Source organism: Capricornis sumatraensis, chromosome 20 (assembly GCF_032405125.1).
Source record: "Capricornis sumatraensis isolate serow.1 chromosome 20, serow.2, whole genome shotgun sequence".
Lineage (NCBI taxonomy): Eukaryota > Metazoa > Chordata > Mammalia > Artiodactyla > Bovidae > Capricornis > Capricornis sumatraensis.
Window position 1 is genome coordinate 7,206,988 of NC_091088.1, and position 14,896 is coordinate 7,221,883.

A 14,896-nucleotide genomic window follows, 5' to 3' on the forward strand; every position below is an offset into this window, starting at 1 on the left:
TGTTGGACAGGGAGGCCTGGCATGCTGCAGACCATGGGGTCACAAAGAGTCAGACATGACTGAGCGACTGAACTGAACTGAATTTGCTGTATGTTAATCAAAACACAATAAAGCTGTCTAAAAACTTGGCAAAAGATTTCAATAATACTTCACCAAAAAAAAATATGCATGGCAAACAAATACAGAAAAGATGCTCTACATCACTGGTCCATCAGTCCTCAGTTCAGTTCAGTCACTCAGTCGTGTCCGACTCTTTGCAACCCCATGAATCTCAGCACGCCAGGCCTTCCTGTCCATCACCGACTCCCGGAGTTTACTCAGATTCACGTCCATCAAGTCAGTGATGCCATCCAGCCATCTCATCCTCTGTCGTCCCCTTCTCCTCCTGCCCCCGATCCCTCCCAGCATCAGAGTCTTTTCCAATGAGTCAACTCTTCCCAGGAGGTGGCCAAAGGATTGGAGTTTCAGCTTCAACATCAGTCCTTCCAAAAAAATCCCAGGGCTGATCTCCTTCAGAATGGACTGGTTGGATCTCCTTGCAGTCCAAGGGACTCTCAAGAGTCTTCTCCAACACCACACTTCAAAAGCATCAATCCTTCAGTGCTCAGCCTTCTTCACAGTCCAACTCTCACATCCATACATGACTACTGGAAAAACCATAGCCTTGACTAGAAGGACCTTTGTTGGCAAAGTAATGTCTCTGCTTTTCAATATGCTATCTAGGTTGGTCATAACCTTCCTTCCAAGGAGTAAGCGTCTTTTAATTTCATGGCTGCAGTCACCATCTGCAGTGATTTTGGAGCCCCAAAAAATAAAGTCTGACACTGTTTCCACAGCTTCCCCATCTATTTCCCATGAAGTGATGGGACCGGATGCCATGATCTTTGTTTTCTGGATGTTGAGCTTTAAGCCAACTTTTTCACTCTCCTCTTTCACTTTCATCAAGAGGCTTTTTAGTTCTTCACTTTCTGCCATAAGAGTGGTGTCATCTGCATATCTGAGGTTATTGATATTTTTCCCAGCAATCTTGATTCCAGCTTGTGTTTCTTCCAGTCCAGCATTTCTCATGATGTACTTTGCATATAAGTTAAATAAGCAGGGTGACAATATACAGCCTTGATGTACTCCTTTTCCTATTTGGAACCAGTCCTCAGAGAAATGCAATTAAAACTACAATGAAACTTCAATATACACTGAATGGGATAAATTTTAAACTACTATCATCATCAAGAGCTGATGTAAATGTAGAATAATTAGAACTGTCATGTGTTGCCGATAGCAAAACCAATGGAATAGCCACTTTGGGAAAGTCTGACAATATTTTAGGACGCTAAACATATACTTATCATATGACTTGGTAATTTCATTAGTAGGTAGTCACTCAGCAAAAAATAAAGATCTATGACCACACACAGACCTGTAGGCAAATGGTTACATCACCTTTACTGCTAATAGCCAAAGCCCAGAAACAACCCAAAGGTCTATTTAACTGGCGAAAGGCTAAACAGAGTATGGTACATGTATATAATGGGATACTACTCACACACAAAAAGCAATAAACTACTGATACATGCAACATGAATGAATCCTAAATGCATTATACCAAGTTAAAGAAGCCAGACATAAAAAGCTGCATACTACAAAAGTCCATAATATAATTTTCTCAAAATGCAAACTTATAGTGGCAGATACCAGATCAGCAGTTGCTAGGGGATAGGTATGGGATCTGAGAATTGATGGTAAAGAAGCATGAAAGAACTTTATAAACCTAAAGAAATATTCTGTATATTGATTATGGTAGTAATTTACAACTGTTCACATTTGTCAAAACTCAAAGAACTGTATCCCTTTAAAAAGTGACTTTTTACCATATGTAAATTAAACCTCAGTAATACTGACTTTTTAAAAAAAGCAGGAGCTAGGAAAGAAATAAAAGACACATTACATACATGAGAGCAAAGATAAGAATGACTCCAGGGACTTCCCTGGTGATCCAATGGCTAGGAATCCATCCTCTCAATGCAGGGGCCCAGGTTCAATCCTTGGTCGGGGTACTAGATCCCACATGGCACAACTGCAAGAACCCACATGCTGAAACAAACATCGAAGAACCCAGCACAACCAAATACATATTTTTACAAAATGACTCCAAATATCTAACTAAAAACAACACAAATCAGAAGACACTAGAATACTAAAGTGCTAAAGAAAAAACAAAATTATATACCCAGTCTAAAAATAAATATTTCAAAAATAAAAGCTGTTGCTCTGCCATCTCGGGGGTGCCCAAGGTGACTGGCTAGGCCATGTTCACCTAGGGTGGGACTGAGGCGTAAGGAGCTGCAGGCCAGAGCCAATGAGCAGGTAAACCCCTGACTCAAGCTCAGCATGACAAGGGATAAGGCCTGACCTCCTCTCTCCCTGGATCTGTAGATTTTCACTTGCTGAGGGCTAGAAGAGAAGGCGTGGGTTAGGTTTGGCGGTCTCAAAGTAGTGCAGTTTCCTAGCTAGAAAAGTCTCGGAGATCCACATCTTCAGACTCTTTGAGTCACTGACCCCGCTGAGAGTTCTGGACCCCTTCCCAGAATAACGCACGGGTACACCAGTTTTGTACTCGGGCTCCTCTCTCCACCACTTCCCTACCCTCCTGTTCATCCCTGAGGTAATGCAGAATTAGTAAATTTTTTTTTGCACATGACTTGGTTCCCTTAATATTAATTTCACCTGGACATTCTCACACACTCTCTTTTGGGTGCACACAAATGCCCTCGTGTGCTTCTCCCAGGTGCTCTGTTTCTTTGCCTCCTCTCCTACTCATTTCGTAGGTTTCTCTGTCCACAAATGATTGTCATTTTGAGTCCAGTTTTCAGGATTCTCCCTTTATGGTCACATGCCGCTACTCCCACCATTCTCAAAAAACTTAACCTTAAGCCCCAAGTGAGGCTGACTCTAAAGAGGAGTGGAACAGTAAGGACTGATGCTTTGGAAGACACAGCAGAAGAGGCAAGATTCCCAATATCTAGGTAAGGAACTGGATGTGACAGAGCTAAGGGAAGAAAGGGCCAAGTCAGTCATAACACACGGTGTGAGTCACACTTTAAAAAACAAGTTAACTAAAAACATTTTCAAGGGAATTCCCTGGAAGTCCAGTGGTTAGGGCTCTGAGCTGCCACTGCAGGGGGGCACAGGTTCAATCGCTGATCTCCCTGACCGGGAACTAGGATCCCACAAGCTGCGTGATGCGGTCAGAAAAAGTTGTTGCTATTTACAAATTAATAAAACAGTAACAATTCATTACCAACAAGCCATACCATAAGCAATGCTAAAGGAAGTGTTTCATACTACAGAAAACTGATGAAAACTTGGACCTCCAATAATAAATAAAGTGTTAGAAATGGTAAGATGTAAACAAATAGAAATTAAAAGACGCTTACTCCTTGGAAGAAAAGTTATGACCAACCTAGACAGCATATTAAAAAGCAGAGACATTACTTTGCCAACAAAGGTCCGTCTAGTCAAGGCTATGGTTTTTCCAGTAGTCATGTATGGATGTGAGAGTTGGGCTATAAAGAAGCCTGAGCGCCGAAGAATTGATGCTTTTGAACTGTGGTGTTGGAGAAGACTCTTGAGAGTCCCTTGGACTGCAAGGAGATCCAACCAGTCCATCCTAAAGGAGATCCGCCCTGGGTGTTCATTGGAAGGACTGATGTTGAAGCTGAAGCTCCAATACTTTGGCCACCTGATGTGAAGAGCTGACTCATTGGAAAAGACTCTGATGCTGGGAGGGATTGGGGGCAGGAGGAGAAGGGGACGACAGAGGATGAGATGGTTGGATGGCATCAGCGACTCAATGGACATGAGTCTGGGTGGATTCTGGGAGTTGGTGATGGACAGGGAGGCCTGGCATGCTGTGGTTCATGGGGTTACAAAGAGTCAGACACGACTGAGCGACTGAACTGAACTGAAACAAATAGAATTTACTCTCATTTTAAAAAGTTTTTTAAATAATTTATGTATTTATTATGGATCTTCACTGCTGTGTGGACTTTTTTCTAGTTGCAGAGCATGGGGGCTTCTCATTGCAGTGACCTCTCTTGTTGCAGAGCAAGGGCTCTAGGGCACGTGGGCTCAGTAGTTTTGGTTCCCCAGCTCTAGAGCACAGGCTCAGCAGTGGTGGCACATGGGATTAGCTGTTCTGAGGCATATGGCATCTTCCTGGACCAGGGATCAAACCTGTATCTCCTGCACTGACAAGTGGATTCTTTACCACTTAGCTACCAGTGAAGCCCTACTTTCATTTTTTAAATTTCATTGAAATCTCACAAATAAAGTGCCAGGCCTGGATGGATGCGTTGGTGTTTTCTATCAAATATTCAGCAAAAAATTAAAAAATAAAAATAATCCTATACAAACTCTTTCAAGAAACAGAAGAATAAATATATCTCAGATCATTTAAAGACAGCAATGTCCTAATTCTAAAACCAGACAATCACAAGAAAGCAAAACCAAGACAATTCTCCCTTACATGTGTGTTAAGTCGCTTCAGTGTGTCCGACCCTTTGCAATCCTATGTACTGTAGCTTGCCGGGTTCCTCTGTTCATGGGACTCTCCAGGCAAGAATATTGGAGCGGGTTGCCATGCCCTCCTCCAAGGGATCTTTCTGACCCAGGGATCAAACCCACATCTCTTCTGACTCCTGCACTGACTTGCAGGTTCTTTACCAACAGTGCCACCTGGGAAGCCCATCTCCCCAATGTTTCTCTAAAGGAAACAATCTTAAGATCACATTAAAAGACATGAAAACAACCAGGATACACTCCATTCATGAATGAAAAGACTGAATATAGCAAAGATGACAACTCTTCCCAAATTAATATGTTATATTCAAAGCAATTCCTATCGAAACCTCAAAAAAATGTTCTTATGGGATTTAATAAACTAATCACAAAAATTAGCATGAAGGATCTAAGGGCCAAGAATAAATAAGGTAAAAAACTTGGTACAGGGAGTAAGGGAAGCAATTAACCTACTGGATATTGTCTTATTTTAGAGCAAAAGTAATTAAAACACTGTATTATATATGCAGAGCTAGACAAAACAGAATAGACAAGCTCAAAAACAAACATGTATATATCAAAGCTATGTGGGAATATGACGTTATCCAATCAGTGAGGAAAGGATGTCCTATTTCAGGGGTTGGCAAAATTTTTCTGCTAATGGCCAGACAGTAATATATTAAGCTTTGAAGCCCATATAGTCTCTGCCACAACTACTGAACTCTGATGTTGTAGCACAAGAGAAGACAGACAATAAATTTAAAAAATGGATGTTCCTGTGTTCCAACAAAATTTTATTTACAAATACAGATAGTGAGAAGACTTCCCCAGTGGTCTAGTGGTTAAGAATCCACCTTTCAATGCAGGGAACATGGGTTTGATCCTTGGTTGGGGAAATAAAACCCCAAATGCCTCAGGGGCAACTCAGCCTGCACCAAAACTAGAAAATCCCGCTCGCCACAACGAAAGATCCTGCACACCACAACTACGACCTGAAGGAGCCAAATGAATAAATAAAATTTTTTAAAAACAACAAACAGATGGTGAGCCAGATTTGGCTCATGGGCCATGGTTTCCTGTTGGGGGCCAGCGTGAGGAACTCCGCCCACGGAAAAGGTCATGAGGAAGGAAGCTTGGCATATGCAAAGGCGTGATCAAGCCTCAGGAAACCCCCTGTTCCCGAGCACCTACCCCCAAAACCAGAGTACTTTACGGGGAGCTCTCCCCCATAACCATTTCTCTCAGAGAAGGAGTTAACTTGCAGCTCCAGTTAATAAAAATTCCTGGGCGTGACAAGAGTGTTTCAACTTAGGAACTCTGAAGGTTCTCTGGCCTGCCTGATCAGGCTCGTCCTGCCGCATGTGATTGTTTACAGCCTCCCAACTGTGAGAGGCACGGGATGTTTTAAAACTTTCTAAATACAGACTCTTTTGAAAAGTTAGAAGATCATTAGTATAGTATTAGTGGGTTGATTAGGAATTATATTGGTGAAGGGTTTTTTCATTTGTCGTGCCAATAATTACTGCTAATTCCCTGCCCTGGGTGTGACAAGGGTGTCTCAGGTCAAACCTCTCTGCTGACAGACTAGCTTGTGTGACAGCCTCTCAGCCATAAACAGCACAAAGAGTTTGGAGTATTAGCATAGGGCTTTTTTCATTGATGAGTCAATGATTGCCATCAGGCCTCCATATCCTTAGGCACCTGGGAATATATTAATCAATGTATCTGAAATATAGAAAAGGAAATATAGTAGTTTTTAAGGTTAGCAATACTAGACTTTTTGAGTTAATGAATTTTCTCTTTTGTTATAGATCACTGTACTTTGTTATAAGTCACTATAAATCACTATGCTATGTAAAAATGTAACTTTATCACTATCTTAAGACAAAATAGATCTTAAGGGGAACATTGGTGAAGGGTTTACATTTGTTGAGCCAATATTTGCTGCTAAATCTCCATATTCCTGCCCTTATAATGAATATAACTAGCATATAGGAGAAATAAGTATTAACCTCTAATATTAATCATGTTAAACCTTAGGTTAAGTAAATTCCTTTCTTGATTGTAACTCACTACACCCTCATCCTATAGGAATGCAACTTTATTTGGAGGGTGGCGCCTGATTTAAGAAAAAACCACCCCTGGAAAAATAAGTTTTCTGGTTAACTGACCGGTATCAGAAAGGGCCATAAAATGTCAGCAGACCTCATGGCCAGAAGATGATGAAACTCATAAGACCTTTGTATAATTTTATATGAAGCACCTGATTGTGACAAGGGTCAGGTCTGCTGACCCCCACGTGACTCTGTATTCATCCCTATGTATAACAAAAAGGTATATAAACAAACCTGAAAAATAAAGAAATCGGATCAGTTTCTGGAAAGACTGTTTCCCCTGTGTCGTTTCTTTCTCACTCCCCGTTTTCCTGGCTGAATTCCCATCTGAAATGCGGGTACTCGCCAAGCCTGCTAATTCTGCCTGGGCTTCTGAGATCGGGCCGGGGAGGCCTCAGTGCCTCCTCTCCTTTGGGAGAATGGAAAGACGCCTGTGGCCTACGTAAGTGGTGATTGGTATTCCATGTAAACCAGTTATTCAGCCTCTTTTCTCCACTAATTCTCCTACTACACTATCTGTTTCTAATCTCCCTCCATATCTGTAATTAAATAAGTTTTTTCTAGGGTGCCGATTCCATTCCCACCTTTGAATTACCCTGGATCCACCGGGGCTGGACCCCGGCAGTTTTCCAAATAGCAACAGAACAATGACAAAACTTTACTAACAGCCATTTATCACATCAGGCACACGCAAAAGTTTTAGGTGAACTAAAGTTCTAATGTGAAAAAAGAATACAACATAAATTATATTCAGGGCACATTATTTTTCACAATGAAAGTTATTTTAATATAAAACATCTAAAAAATTAGGCATATAAATTGTTTAACTCAGTATTGATCAAGAATCTTCCTACTTTGTATGTTAACTCAAAAAGACAAGATACAAAATCTTACCATCTTACTTCTTCACACATGGGTGCCCATAGCCTCACGTGAATGACCTTCCTATAACTTTAGAAAGCATTTCAGTGTCTTCTCTTAAATTCTTAATCCAGTGCTCATTTTAAAGCTGTGCTACTAATTTATCGGAGTAGGATCCTATGAGGCCTTCTCAGCACAGATTCCCCGGTTCCCATGTCTTCCACCTGCCTCTTATTTATAGCCTCCAAGGACTTCCCTGAATTCCACAGAACAAAATTTAATCAGAGTTGAGAAAATACAGAAATAAAAGAAAACAAGCAAGACAAAATAATAATAGTTCAGCCATAAAAAAAACCTTCAGTTTCTCCTTAAGGGTTATAGATAATATTCTGAACCATATCTTTTGAGCCACTCGGCAGACACTAAAACCCACACTAGGTGTAAGAAGTTAACCGCATGCTGACCCAGAGCAGTTGGAACCAGAAGAGCAAGGATACTGACTCCCAATTACCTCACCACCAACCAATTAGAAAAATGTCCATGTGCTGATCATATACCCCCCAACCCTCCCTAACAAGGGAGTCTCAGCCTTTTGAGCATCAGCTACCTTGACTGCTTGTTTGGTGCCTTCAACAAATGCTACATTTTCCTTCACCACAACCTGGTGTCAGGAGACTAGCTTTGCTGCCCACAGGGAAGGAATCCAAGTTTGGCTTGGTAACACTAACGTAACTGCTTCAGCCTCCCCAATCCCACGTCCTTCAGAACAGTCTGATCATAGTAAAGACAAGGTTAACGAAGAGAAGTCTTTTCTGTCAACGGTTGTTTCAATGTTTTGGATCGAGCCTCCACGTTTGACAGCCCTATTGGCTTTGTTCCATTTCAAGGTCTGAATAGTATTCAGTTCAGTTCAGTCGCTCAGTCGTGTCCGACTCTTTGTGACCCCATGAATCGCAGCACGCCAGGTCTCCCTGTCCATCACCAACTCCGGGAGTTCACTCAGACCCACGTCCATCGAGTCAGTGATGCCATCCAGCCATCTCATCCTCTGTCGTCCCCTTCTCCTCCTGCCCCCAATCCCTCCCAGCATCAGAGTCTTTTTCCTAATGCCAATATGACGTGTATGTGTCAACAGGGTACGACCAAGAACAAAACAGTCATGTATTCGATATTAATCTATCCTCATCAAGAGTCAGCAACTGGGACAAGAGCTTACATTTCTGTAGCGCTTTATATCGCGCTTCAGGTCGCTGAGGAGTCTTTCCCACCCTGTCGAAGGTAGACAGAAAGTTTCTGGCAGCGATGGTGATGGAGAGCGGGATATAATCAGGAAAACGGTCGGAGTGAGGGGGACGTCAAGTACGCTGAGGAGGGAGGGGAGCTGAAAGGCACCGTTAGTGAAACAAAAGGAAGGGGAACCTCGGGAGGAGTCACCCACCGGGGCCGACAGAAGCGGGGCGCACGAGTCGTCTCTGAGACGCAGGGAAAACCTAGAAGCCGCGAGGAGATCAACTGAGAGCGCCCGCCTCAGCGAGGGAATCTGCCCGGCTGACGCCCCCATCTCAGGGGCGACCTGCTTGGCGTCCTGCACCTCGGCAGCCTTCTTCGTCAATTCCCCTCAGGGTCAGTCACCACCCAGGCTGCCGGCGCCAGCAAGGCGCCCGGCTCCACTCCGCACCTCACACGCGCTCAGCTACACAGACTCAGAGCACGAGCTCCAGGACCTTGTGGTCGAGAGCGTCTCCCGGAGTGACGGACAGACGGGCCAATCGAAGCGGTGGGCGGGGCGATGGGCGGGGTGGGACCGAACCGCGGAGTCGTGATGACGTCCCGGAGGCTGGTGGGCTGCGGTGAATTACCGCCGGAAGGCGCGACTCCGCGGGAAAAGCGGTCTTGTTAGGTGGTCACGGTGGTTTGGGGCTGACACCGTCTGCTCAGAAGTAACCGTGGGCGTGTACCACGCCACCAACCTACGATTCCTTTGGCCTTCTCCTTCACCAATTTTCCTGTCCAGTTATAAACTACAAGCTGCTTTCCAATGTAAGCGTGTATTAGCATCACCCCCTTGTTGTATAAAGGGTAGCGGAAACTTGAGTCCGCTGTGTCACCCAAGGAACAGATACTAAAAGAAGAAAAATATCAAAATTTTTATTTCTAAACTTTCAATTTCTTACGTCTGAATTTTTTCTATATTGTACACATTTTGTTAGTGTTTAAATAGTGGATGCAATTTGAGTTATCATTAAATTCCATCAAGTCGGTTAACAAAAAAAAAAAAAACCTGAATTTTTAAATTTTTTCTAACAGTCTCAAAGATTCTCTAAGTTCAGTTCTTCAGTTCAGTTCAGTTCAGTTGCTCAGTCGTGTCCAACTCTGCGACTCCATGAATCACAGCACGCCAGGCCTCCCTGTCCGTTGCCATCTCCCGGAGTTCACTCAGATTCACGTCCATCGAGTCAGTGATGCCATCCAGCCATCTCATCCTCTGTCGTCCCCTTCTCCTCCTCTGAGCATCAAAGTCTTTTCCAATGAGTCAACTCTTCTCATGAGGTGGCCAAAGTACTGGAGTTTCAGCTTTAGCATCATTCCTTCCAAAGAAATCCCAGGGCTGATCTCCTTCAGAATGGACTGGTTGGATCTCCTTGCAGTCCAAAGGACTCTCAAGAGTCTTCTCCAACACCACAGTTCAAAAGCATCAATTCTTCGGCGCTCAGCCTTCTTCACAGTCCAACTCTCACATCCATACATGACTACTGGAAAAACCATAGCTTTGACTAGATGGACCTTAGTCAGCAAAGTAATGTCTCTGCTTTTCAATATGCTATCTAGGTTGGTCATAACTTTTCTTCCAAGGAGTAAGCGTCTTTTAATTTCATGGCTGCAGTCACCATCTGCAGTGATTTTGGAGCCCCAAAAAATAAAGTCTGACACTGTTTCCACTGTTTCTCCATCTGTTTCCCATGAAGTGATGGGACCGGATGCCATGATCTTCATTTTCTGAATGTTGAGCTTTAAGCCAACTTTTTCACTCTCCTCTTTCACTTTCATCAAGAGGCTTTTTAGTTCCTCTTCACTTTCTGCCATAAGGGTGGTGTCATCTGCAGGTCTTAATCTCCCATAAATCTGAAGATGGATGATAAGATGGGCAGGCACTTTGAGTCCAAACCTACAGGAATCAAACTAATTTAGCTGAGGCTCCTCCTTTCTTTGGAGAAGGAAATGGCAACCCCCTCCAGTACTATTGCCTGGAAAATCCCATGGACGGAGGAGTCTGGTAGGCTGAAGTCCATGGGGTCGCAAAGAGTCGGACATGACTGAGCAACTTCCTTCTTAGAGCATCATTTGAATCTAAAATAATTAAAACCAGATGCTAAACATGGTTCAGTGTGTGCCTCGTTCAGTGATGATGGTCTCACATATGTTTCATTCATGAAAAAAGTAAACATTGTTGAAATGATGGAGGAGAAATAAGGCTTTCTACAGATGAGTAGTTCTTAGACAAAACAAACAACAAACCTTACCGTTTTGAAACACATCTTGTAACAAACCACAAAAATCATTGTTAAATTGTTGCTACCAAAATCTAAAAGAAAACTTTGGCAGAAATTACCAGTTTATCAAGAAGAATTTCCTCCTCTACATGTAAGGTAAAAAAGCATTTATGAAAGCATAGATCTACATGGGTTTCTGTGAAAATACTGAAATGCAAGAATACTGGAGTGGATTGCCATGCCCTTCTCCAAGGGATCTTCCCGACCCAGGGACCAAACCCAAGTCTCCTGCATTGCAGGCAGATTCTTTACCATCTGAGCCACCTGGAAAGCCCAGGTCTATAGGTGTTTAGATAACTGGCAACCCTTTTCTTAAAATTCCATCCTCAAAACACATGCTAATGAACCAGCCATCTGCAGAGTTAAATGGGGAGAGATTCCTTTCCAAACTCCCTCAGCGTGTTGACAAAATTCATTTCCTCGCAGCCACCTGAAGTCCCATTTTCTTGGCAACTGACAACAGGGAACCACTTTTAGGAACTGGAGACCACTCTTGAGTCTCAAGAAAAACAGTTCAGCTATAAAGCAGAGTCCTAGTTCCTCGTCAAGGGACGGACATAACAATTTGATACAGTCTTTGAGTTCTGAAGAACTAAGGCCCATACCTAGGAGGAGGACGGAATGATGATGTTGACCCGGATGACTTTAATCAACTAAAGTTTGGACGTTGTTGATCATGGCCTGAGTTCTGTGCTGAATTCTCCACTGCTCAAACCCCTCATGAAAATCCATGTACCTTTAGGTTAAAACTTTCCCCAACTTGCTTTTGAGGGAGAGGGAGACACTGCTTTGGCAGAGATCACATGTGTTACTCGTCACAGAAACAATAAATGCTTCCTTCTCCCCATCTTTGGCTTGGTTGTGCCTTTTGGCTCAACACCCCCCAAAAGCTGAATCTACTTTTTGGATAATAATAGACAGACTGCTTGGTTTTTAATTGTAATTTATTTATGTGTTTTAAAAATATCACTATTCAAACCCAGCATTATGGGGCATAAACAAGGCTTAAGAAGGAATTTTAAAACTTAAGAGAATATTTTTTAAATACTAGTACAAGTGACTAGGATATATGGAAAATCGAGAGGGCGTTACTCTAATTTGTAACATTGGCATAGAAGAAATCGATGACTAGTGAATGAACTAGTGGATTCAATAGGTGTGGAAGAAATTATGCCAAGCGATTCAAGACCCCCTTCGTCTTCAGGAACGTCTGCAGAAGCCCACCAGGTGCCAAGCCTATTATGTGCAGGCAGTGGAGTACATGGTACACGTGCCTCTCTAAGCAGGCTTCAAACACGGCCCACACTGTGGGGGCCTGCAGGCCAGAGTGGGGGCGGGGAGTGCAGCCTTGCGGGGGCGTGGCCGACCCGCCGGGGGTGTGGCTGGCGAGGGGCGGGCCCAGCGGCGGAAGGCGGAAGCTGCCTGAGGTCACCTGACCCGGGAAACATGGCCGCCGCCCCTGCGCCCGGCAGGCACTGATCTTGTGAGCTGCTGGCTGGCCCGGGGCAGGGGGACGGAAACGAGGCCCACGCCGGGGCTCCGAGGCGGCGCGCGGCCCCGCGAGACTCGGGCTGAGGCGGCGTGGCCCATGAGCCGACGCCGGAGGCAGCGCGGAGCCGCAGACGCCCCTGGCCCCGGCGCGGCCCCGGCTGCCGCGGGCTGAGGAGCCGCCGGGCTCCGGGAGGCGCACCCGCGCTGCTACCATGAACCCGGAGAAGGATTTCGCGCCTCTCACGCCCAACATCGTGCGCGCCCTCAACGACAAGCTCTACGAAAAGCGGAAGGTGGCTGCCCTGGAGATCGAGAAGTAAGAGCCGCGGGCCTGGGCGCGGGGAGTGGGGCCGGGGCTCCGTCCTGGTGTTGCGGGGTCCGCTCCTCTGGGAGCCGGGGCTCCGTCCTGGCTGTTGCGGGTCCCGCTCCTCCGGGCAGCTGCTCGTGCTTTTGCAGCCAGTGTTGCTGCCCCAAGCTTTAGGCCCTCAGGGCCGTGCTTAACAGCAGGAAATGGGCAGTACTGTGTGATCTGGGCCATATTATTTAACCTCCTGGTATCTCAAAGGGGCTGCGGTGAGAGTGAAGCGATATTGTGTATGTACGGTGCTTAGCCCAGTGCCTGGTGCATGATGCGTCTTCAGTGTGGTCTCTACCAAAACGAGCAAACCCGAGAGTGATCTCCGATGGGAAGGAGGTGGGAAGCGTGAGAATTTGCTATGGATGTTGACCTGCCTGATTTCTTACCCACTTTTTGAGAAGTGAAAAGACAATAAGTTGACCAAATAAAGAAGTCAGGTCCAAAATCTCAAGGCTCAGAGGGCCGGTTGTTTTATCTCTGTCATATCACCCTTCTCCAAAAGTGGAAGTAGGAATAATTTGTTGTTTCTGCAGTCTTAATTACATATGCAGTAGCACTCTCTTGTCTGTGGGGGATATGTCCCCAGACTCCCGGTGGATGCCTGAAACCCCTTGGATGGCACCAAACTCCATATATGCTATATTTTCTCCTGTACATACAGATGTATGATAAAGTTTAATTTATGATTTATAATTAGGCACAGTAAGAGAATATCCTGTCAGCGTCACTACTGTTGCACTTTAGGGCTGTTATTAAGTAAAATAAGGGTTCCTTGAACGTAAGCACTACCATAGCAGAGAGTCAGTCTGATAACTCAGACAGTTACTAAGTTGGTGCGTATCATGTACAGCATGAATATACAGGAGGAAGAGGTGATTCATGTCCTGGTGGGACATCACGAGATTTCCTCTCAACACTCAGAACAGCGTATAGTTTAAAGCTTATAGATTGTTTATTTTTGAATTTTCCATTTCATATTTTCTGAACTGCTGTTGACCGTTGGTATCTGAAACTGTGGATAATGGCATTCCACTATATGTGTAACCATGACCTGACATTTTGCTTAGTTATTTTTATTACAAAGCAAGGTGTTTAACTGGGAACATTGAGATTTTTCTGCTGTTATTTTACACGTGTATTTTTTTTCCAGCCAAATCTTTGTGACAAAGGTGGGTAGGTGTGTTTTCAGAAGAGTGGAAAGAGGCAGGCTGTGGAACAGAAAGAATGCCAGTTTAAGCATCAGGAAATAGAGGTTTTAGTTCTGCCCTGTCCAGTAAGGTAGCCACTGGCCATTTACATTTAAATTATTAAAGATAAAATAAAAATTTTAAATATAGTTCCTCAGTCATTCTGCCTGTATCTCACATAGCCACATGTGGCTGTCAGCTGCCATAATGGACAGCACAGATTTTCGAACAATTCCATCACTGCAGAAAGCTTTGTAAGGGCCTAGTATAGTCTGTTGTGTGATGCTCATTCTGTGACCGCTGGCAAATTCCTTAACTAAGGGTTTCTTAACCTCAGCGCTTTTGATATTTTTGGACAGGTAACTCTTGGTTGTGGTGGACTGTCTTGTGCATGATAGGGTTTTTAGCAACATCTCTGATCTTTACCCACTAGACATCAGTAGCTTTCCATCACTATTACAACCAAAAATGTTTCCAGACAGTTGCCAGATGTTTCCTGGGGATGCAGAATCACCCCAGTTGAGAACCACTGCCTTAACTGCTTTGGTTTCAGTTTCCTCCTCCACTAAAGGGTTTGGATTTTGCCAAGATGACCCTCCCGTTCAGCTCTAAGATTCCGCATGTCCAGAACCATGCTTCTCTCATCAAGCACCCCTTTCTTGAGTGCCGTCTCTCCCCACCGCTGCTTCTTGTTGCCCTAGCTCTCGCCATTGCCAGCAAACTGTACTGATGAGTATTGCTCTAATGAGTAGGAGACTCAGAACTGATGTCCAGACT

The 14,896-nt window shown here is 44.3% G+C and overlaps 1 protein-coding gene across 1 annotated transcript in view; it reads left to right on the forward strand.

Annotated features, from left to right (window-relative positions):
• Positions 1-12,786: 12,786 nt before the first annotated feature.
• The window catches only part of VAC14 (VAC14 component of PIKFYVE complex), a 79,329-nt gene continuing 77,219 nt past the window's right edge, over positions 12,787-14,896 (forward strand). The window contains exon 1 of the mRNA XM_068992409.1: positions 12,787-12,890. Within this exon, the coding sequence (XP_068848510.1) occupies positions 12,787-12,890 (104 nt within the window). The remainder of the gene's footprint in view (positions 12,891-14,896) is intronic.